Below are 8,147 nucleotides of genomic sequence, written 5' to 3' on the forward strand. Positions count from 1 at the left end.
TTTTCTGTAGTCTTTCTAATGAACATGATTTAAGCCTATGATCATGCCTTGTTTAGATCAAATGGCAGTAGATAAACCTGTGTGTTGTATGATCTTGCAGATGAGCTCTAGGATGTCAACAGTAAAACTTGTTATTCTGGTCCCAGACGCTTTGTTTCCCAAACACAGCTCACATCAACACACCTGTGCATTTTCAGAGTAATGTCCTTCTGGCCTACAGTCCTAACTATATATCAGTTATTAAACTGATTTATGTCTGAAGTACACTGTGACACATTTCAGATCGCTTTGAGCCAAAAGTGAGTGAGTCAGATGTTAATTTAATAAGTGCCTTGAGTGATTCAGCGAGTGAGCGGTCTGTGTTATATTAATGATTTGGACCATTATTTTTGAAAAGAACCATCTCATAAGAGCCATTCATCTTTTGGACATTTCCTTCAACTCTAAAATGCAATATAAAGCAATGCATAATTCACAATAAATGTAGAACAACCAACACGGTTCATTCACGAAAAAAAAAGTTTTTGGACACATTTTTTTAAGGTGAAATTTGAATATGGTATTAAGTAACATCTACTTAACTAAGTTGTGTAAAATTAGAAAAGGAAACCAGTATATTTAACATGGCCAGATAGAGTTTAATTATTTAAGTTTACCCTGCAATACTCTAGTACATTTCACTCAGTTAACGGTTCGTAAACTTTACTCAAACAACATAGCACTGAAAAAAAAAAAATGGCATTAAAGCATGTGGTTCACTTATAATCACGTGTGTGAGCTAGTAGACAGCTTGTTATTCTTTTTAAGGTAATATGTTATTAACTGAATGAACACAGAGACATGAATACCTGGCACATGTTACACAATGACGGTGACCATCAGGTAATAGTGTGTGAGTATGAATGGGTCATTTTGAATAAAAAATGAAGTCCAGATGTCACAAAACAGCATGTTACTAAACCTAACAACAAAAGCAACCATAAAACGCATCTTGATAACAGCAAAAAAAAAAAAAAAAAAAATTACCTTATTAATTATTCATGACCAAGTGCATGATGGGAACAATGGGATCATGGCTTTAAAATTTATTTAAACAATGTTTGTAAAAATAACAAACAAATGCAAGTAAAATATGCTTATAAGTTCAAACTTTAAATTCTACAAGCTTAAATTTAGTACTTTTTATTGAGTTTCTTTTTTTATTTTTTTTTATTTTTGCCTGAACTAAATTATTTAATGTAGAAAATGCATTTGTTTTTCTGTATTATTTGCTTCACCACAAAATCATTTTTATCAGTGTTGGGACCATTTTTTATGGACTTTTCTGAGAGTGTTTAGTTGAGACTGCGAACTCCTGACTGCATCATTACTTCTGCACAGACGAAATGTCACCGAAATCAATCCAATGCATTTTATTATTAAATGGAACCATTTCTCAATTCCCAGCCCCACTGATATGAGTGTTATTGTCATGGTTGTGTGTGTGTGTGTGTTTTGTCAGGAATCAAGGTCAGGACTATGAGCATATTTGTGACATGGCAGCCAATTAGATTGACTCACAACTGGGAGCAGATGCGCTTCCTCACACACACACACACACACACACACACACACACACACACACACACACAGGGTGGAGGTGTAATCTGCTGTAATGCAGAGCTGCTGAATACTGTTCGGCATCAGCTTAAACCATTGCACACGCTTTGAAACGCGGCTGATCTCCCTCAGGAACCAGCGGTTTCTCTGGCCTCTCTGGAGCACTGGAATGTGACTCGTCAGTCTTGGCCTTCAGCGGGTCAGATATTTTTGTTTAATGATGCTAAACTGTTGTCCCTAGCTGGATTTCCTACATAACTGTTCTAGTTTCATGTCTCTCCTGTTGCACTGTGCAAGCGTGATGCACTGTGCAATAAACAAGATACGAGATCACAATGCAGTCCTTGTGTTTCCTGGTGTTTACTCTCCGTCCCGCTGACAGCTTTTGTACTTGTTTTTTTTTTTTCTGAGTGTAGGTAAACAGATTTAATTGTAAAATATGGTGACTAAGTTTCTGAAATCCAAGTATTGAACGAGGCCTAGTGGTACTGGATTCCCGTTTCTCACGCTGTGGGTGTCACACGGAGCTGATCCTCCTTGTATTTGTTTGTGTTCCTCCAGAGCGACGGAGATGATCTTGGCTCGAGCGCGACAGCTGGCTGACGTTAAGAAGGAAGATGGTTTCTCTGCTCTGCATCTGGCCGCCTTGAACAACCACCGGGATGTAGCTGAGATTCTCCTCAAAGAGGTGTGAGAGATTGACCTCAGAATTAACTCCAAGAATAATGTCTGCTTAAAACATGAAAAAAAACACACGTACAGTCATACACTCACGATGGATGTCGAAGAGCAAAGTGTACAGCAAATTACAGAAAGTATAACATTAATGCTTCAACAAGTCTAATAATCTAATCTAATGAATCATTTACCAATCTGGATAAAGTTATATCCAGACTCTTTGTCCCAACAATAAAAAAAGATTTTACAAACTCTACCACATGAATTACATTTATCAGAAATATAGTCCCACCTGAAAAGGATAATTGAGAGTAACAAAATATTTCTGCTTTTAAACCCCCAGTGCTCTTACATAATAAACTCTCGGTATGTACATAGAAGCACACTATCAGTTATTTTTATGGTAATGCCATTTTCTGTGACAACCTGGCTATTTTAAGAGCTTTTTTTAAACACTCTAACTTGAACAACATTCATAACCTCACTTTTTGTCCTGTCTTGTGTTTAGCTTGATGAATACAATATTTGATGAACTGGGTTTGCTGCCATCTGGTGGCTGGTGGGTTTATATGTATTTACTACTTTGGAATGTTTTGTAGGTGTTTGAAGCTGAAAAAAATAAATGTAGTCCCAAGAAGTTTTGAATAGTTTATGATTATGTGTTTTTTCTGTTTCAGAATGTTGATGATATTTTCATGCACACATTCAAACTGCAATAACACAAACAGAATTCATCAGTTCATCAGGACAATTTATTTTTGCCCACAAAAATATAAGCAGATGCCTTTAATTCAAAACACATTTAAAGGGATAGTTCACCCTCATGTCATTCCAAATCTGTAAGATCTTCGTTCATCTTCGGAACACAAATTAAGATATTTTAAATCTGAGAGCTCTCTGATCCTCCATAGACGGCAATACAACAGCAATGTTCCCAGATCCGGAAACCTAGTTAGGACATTGGTAAAATAGTCCCTGTGACATCAGTGGTTCAACCGTAATTATACAAAGCAGTGAGAACGAAGGTCTTACAGGTTTGGAACGACATGAGGGTGAGTAATTTATGACAGAATTTTCTGTCATTTTTGGGTGAACTATCCCTTTAAGCTCAGTTGAATGTGTCAAACTTTTGCCCGGCAGTGTATTTGTAACCTGCCCTAATCCTGCCCTCTTTGGCTTTAAGGGTCGCTGTGACATCAACATCCGCAACAATCGCAATCAAACACCGCTGCAGCTGGCCGTGACTCAGGGTCACGTGGCTCTAGTAGCCCTGCTGGTGACCGAGGGGGCAGATGTCAATGCAGAGGATGAGGATGGAGACACGGCCATGCACACGGCTCTCAGCCGCCAGCAGCTGACCACCGTCATGAGCAGCGGCGAGGGCGAAGGAGCGGTGCTCTACGGCAGGGTAAGAGCAGGATGGTGCCATGGACAGAGTGACTGAGAAAAAACATCCAGTGCAATACTAGAATACTGCTCTTGACATAGCTTCTGTCTTTAAGTCTTGATTTTGGCCGTGGCTTCAACCAAATGTGTCAGTAAGCACGTTTCCATTACAGATTTGCGCAAAACTTTGGAGAAATTTTATAAATGTTGAAGAAAAAGTATTGAGAAATGACGCCGTTTCCATTAACCAGTGTTATGCGACTAAAACGTAACTTTTTCCTCCTGCAATAAGTATGACAATGGATTTTGATGGATTTTGGCTATATTTATTCGAAGGAGGCGTATGCGTGTGTCTTTACAGAAGCAGCGGTGGTATAGACACAAGCATTGACTAGAGTGGCCACAATCTGCTTCAGAGGCCGAATCAGAGCCACACCGCGCCGCAGACGTGTGCAGTGTAAATTGTCCAAGCATTAATGGCAGGGAAAGCCACGTATGAAGTATTTCTTGGAGGTTATAGTACATTGAAGAATGATCATATGACTTTTTACCTACACCATGTGACCTGTAAATGTGAAAAACCCGTCTCCATTGCAGTTTTGCGAAATATAAAATTTTTGAATTGCCTGAAAAGCCACCTCATGCATGCGTAAAAACCTTTTTGCGATATATGGGAGTTTTTGCGAAATTGGCACGTTTCCATTAGGCATATTTTCAATCAGTAATTTTAATTTGCGCAATTTGAAAGGTAATCGAAATGCAGCTAGTGATTTGCATTGTACTCTCTGTTTATTCCTTGTGCACCACATTCTCTTTCGGTGGATATATGGTTTTTCTTAGGCCCAACCTGACACTTATGCCTAAGTGCTTCCCAGCATGCACACCCTGTGGAGGGTTTAAATGTGGAGGAGCTCTTCATTTCTTGGCAATGCCACTTTCATTGGCTTATGGAATCTCTATCATTCGCAAATTAATATAAGCGAGTCCCTTCAAAGCACACTCTACCAGGGGCATGGCTACCTCTTGGGCTCTGTTTTGAAGAGTTTCATTGCAGGAAATTGCCAGCTGGGTTTGTCAGACACTACTGGCTTGATGTTCATTCTGTCCCATAGGTGGAACACAAGATAAAATAAGAAAACAATAGGTTACTGTTTGTAACCATGGTTCTCTGAAACATAGAGTGGAGCGATCCACCAAGATTCCTGCATGAGATGCAAACAAGCTCACTGAAAAAAGGTCCTGTTAGGTGCTCTTTTAAGGGATGGTCCTATACCTGGAATTGGGCACATGCTCATGTCTGACAAGCCAGACCTGGTATCATTAGATGCTTCTGCAGAGGTCAGGTACGGATGCTCTTCCCATTGGTGGATCTCTCATTTCATTGTTCCAGAGAATCAGGGTTACTAATGTTAAACCATTGTTTCTTACTGTAGTGCACTACATTACTGCCTTGTGAGCTCATTGTTGCACGATTAAAGGTGCAGTAAGGGATTTCTGAGATATATATGTGTGCTGTACATTATAATTAAGAGAGAGGTAGTCAATGGTGTTTATTCCTTCATTCTTTGCATGCAGTTGTGTAGCTCAGGGCTGATGGGAAACACGGAGCTGAACGTAGGAGCTGCTATCGCTTGCTTCTTGGCACAGGAAGGGGCCGATATCAGTTATGCCAACCATAAAGGTAAAAGCCCACTGGACCTGGTTACAGACAGCAGCGTACAAACTCTCATCAGGAGCTTCGCAGAAAAACACAGGTGTGTCTCAGTGTATTGATTGTGTGAGGGAATAAAGAATGAACAGATGTGATCTTGACGTGTGTGTGCGTGTGTGTTCAGGCTTCAAGCCGTCACGTGTGGCACGGGCAGCAGCAGCAGCAGTCTCAGGCGAGTACACACTACGCCCAACACCATGACCAACCTGGCCATGCCCAGCGTGACGGGCCCCAGCGAGTGCCTGATCTGCTCCGAGCTCGCACTGCTGGTGCTGTTCTCTCCATGTCAACACAGCGTCGCCTGCGAGGGTGAGCTTCCTGATCGATGAACAGACAAGGCCCGACCTTGGTTGTTGCTGTTTGATCAAAACATATCTTAACTCAGAAATACATCACAATATGGTAGTAATGTTGGTCACAAGTTGGATGGATGTCGATCCAGAGATGTTTTACTTGGCTGTATACACAGTTGGTATATAGAAACTCAGTCCTGTGTGTCTCTGTTCAGAATGTGCTCACAGAATGAAGAAATGTATCCGGTGCCAGGTGACAATAACAAAGAAAATTCGACAAGGTAAGCATTTTTACATTTAAGAATCAAACGGTTTTTCATTTTGGTTCATTCAAAGAAACAGCTGTGGTGGAGCTCACTGTGCTAAGTCTGTTTAGAATGGTTTTCTGTAGAAAAACATCATGGGCTGTTAAGGTGCAAAGAAAATGAGTCTTTCTAATCAACAGTACATTAAGAAACATGAACTTTCTTCTAACATGCGTTTATGGGGGACTGATTTTGTTTTGTTGTTATAGAAGAGAATGAGGTGTGAGAGAACTAGTGTTCTTCCTGATCATAGCTGTACTACAGTAAATCATGTGCTTCATGTCCCCACGGACAATAAACGAATTAGGCAGCAGGAAGTGGTGTTATTCTGAAAGTTTACTGTGAAACTTTGCTCTTTGGTTTCATTAAAAATGAATGGAACTAAATAATACTCTGGTATCATTAATTAAAGATAACGTTTTCACTCTGGAGCAACTGACAGAAATTATATTCCCGTTCTCTGTTACAGTCTTATTATTACTATTAAGTTGGGATGTAACGGTAGTATCAACATCGTGGTATCGCGATAGCAAAACTCTCTCGATATCATCGTGGTCACATGACCATATTAAACGATAGGTCTTCCCTGCAAAAAGTGTAGTTCTTAAAATATATTAAAACTTCTTTTTATAACATAAACAACTTTAAAGTTGTGTTTTGGGCATTATGCTTTGGCACATTATCTGTCAAACTAACTAAAAGAGAAAGCACAACATGCTTAATCCCTTCATCGAGTCTGTCTTTGCTGTGTTTTAAAGCGAAGCACACACTTGTTTCAGACGATCAGCTCGTGATCCGGTGTTTTCCGCGTCTCAGAACGGCTTCGTTCACACTGAATGAATGCAGTCAACTCCTTTATTTCACATTCTGTGAGTTTAGCGCGTGTTTGCTTTATTTTCACATTCACGTAATACCCAACATTTTAATGGGAAGATAACTACAGCTTTTCAATAGTTATGTCGTGAGACGTGTTTTTGTAAGCCAGTTTTCACTGAAGCTGGAGTTTTCCATCAATATAAAAGCTGTCTAAAATAAAAGTGCAGTCCAAATTTCTGACAGCTAGCGGTTTAAACGCAGTCCAAATCCAAAATATCTCTTTCAAGTGTAGAAATTAGGAAAGAAGTATTTTAATTTTCCTATTGTGGTGTAAAGCAAAAATAATATACCTATGAAATATTCATTTTAATTTATTTTACAGTGCAATTGTTTTACAATATATGGTTATTAATGTCATTTTTGTTATTATTATTCTTTTCTAATTTGTTTGGCTACCTAAAACCCCAGTGTGAGTGTAATTTAGACAGACAGTAGATCACAAATAAAAAGAGGCTTGAGTCTCTTTAAAGTTCAGCTACAAGTCCATTCACTGACTTCTTTCTGACTGAAGTTTTCTTAGGAACAGGGTTAATTTCGAACTCTCAAAGTGCATTAAATAGAAGTATTTAACTTTAAAACTAGTGCTGTCAAACGATTAATCACATCCAAAATAAAAGTTATTGTTTACATAATATATATGTGTGTGTGCTGTGTATATTTATGTATATAAAAATACACACACATGCATGTATATATTTCAGAAAAATTTTGTTTATATATTAAATATATATATTTATAATATAAATTATATGAATATAAATATAGACGTAAATATTTTCAAAATATATACTGTATGTGTATTTATATAAACATAATAAATATACACAGTACACACACACATATATTATGCAAACAAAAACGTTATCGTCTGACAGCATTATTTTAAATGCTTTGTCTTCTTTAGTCTTTTTTTTAAATATTGCAATAAATATCGTACCGTGGACTTCATATTGAGATATTATCGTATCGTGGGGTTTTGATATTGTTACATCCCTATTATTATGGTAAATGTAAATATACACAGAGCACACACATATATAATGTAAACAAAACCTTTTATTTTGGATGTGATTAATCGTTTGACAGCACTAATTAAAATTTATAAAATTGAAATTTTTTTCCAAGTCTTCCTTAGTCTTTTTTTTTTTAAATATCGCGATAAATATCGTATCGTAGACTTCATATTGAGATATTATCGTATCGTGGGGTTTTGATATTGTTACATCCCTACTATTAAGTTTTAGTTCTTTCCTCGATCTTGTGTTGTGTTTTGAACTGAGCATCTCTGTTTCTTGAAAG

At 38.0% G+C, this 8,147-nt stretch overlaps 1 protein-coding gene across 6 annotated transcripts in view; it reads left to right on the forward strand.

Moving 5' to 3' along the window:
* The window catches only part of mib2 (MIB E3 ubiquitin protein ligase 2), an 89,402-nt gene that overhangs the window by 78,136 nt on the left and 3,119 nt on the right, over positions 1 to 8,147 (forward strand). For all 6 annotated transcript variants that reach the window (XM_042729056.1, XM_042729050.1, XM_042729051.1 and 3 more), the window contains 5 exons: positions 2,161 to 2,287; positions 3,461 to 3,685; positions 5,239 to 5,417; positions 5,499 to 5,683; positions 5,883 to 5,948. In XM_042729056.1, coding sequence (XP_042584990.1) covers positions 2,161 to 2,287; positions 3,461 to 3,685; positions 5,239 to 5,417; positions 5,499 to 5,683; positions 5,883 to 5,948 — 782 coding nt within the window. The remainder of the gene's footprint in view (positions 1 to 2,160; positions 2,288 to 3,460; positions 3,686 to 5,238; positions 5,418 to 5,498; positions 5,684 to 5,882; positions 5,949 to 8,147) is intronic.

The sequence above is a fragment of the Cyprinus carpio genome, chromosome B8 (assembly GCF_018340385.1).
Source record: "Cyprinus carpio isolate SPL01 chromosome B8, ASM1834038v1, whole genome shotgun sequence".
Taxonomy (NCBI): domain Eukaryota; kingdom Metazoa; phylum Chordata; class Actinopteri; order Cypriniformes; family Cyprinidae; genus Cyprinus; species Cyprinus carpio.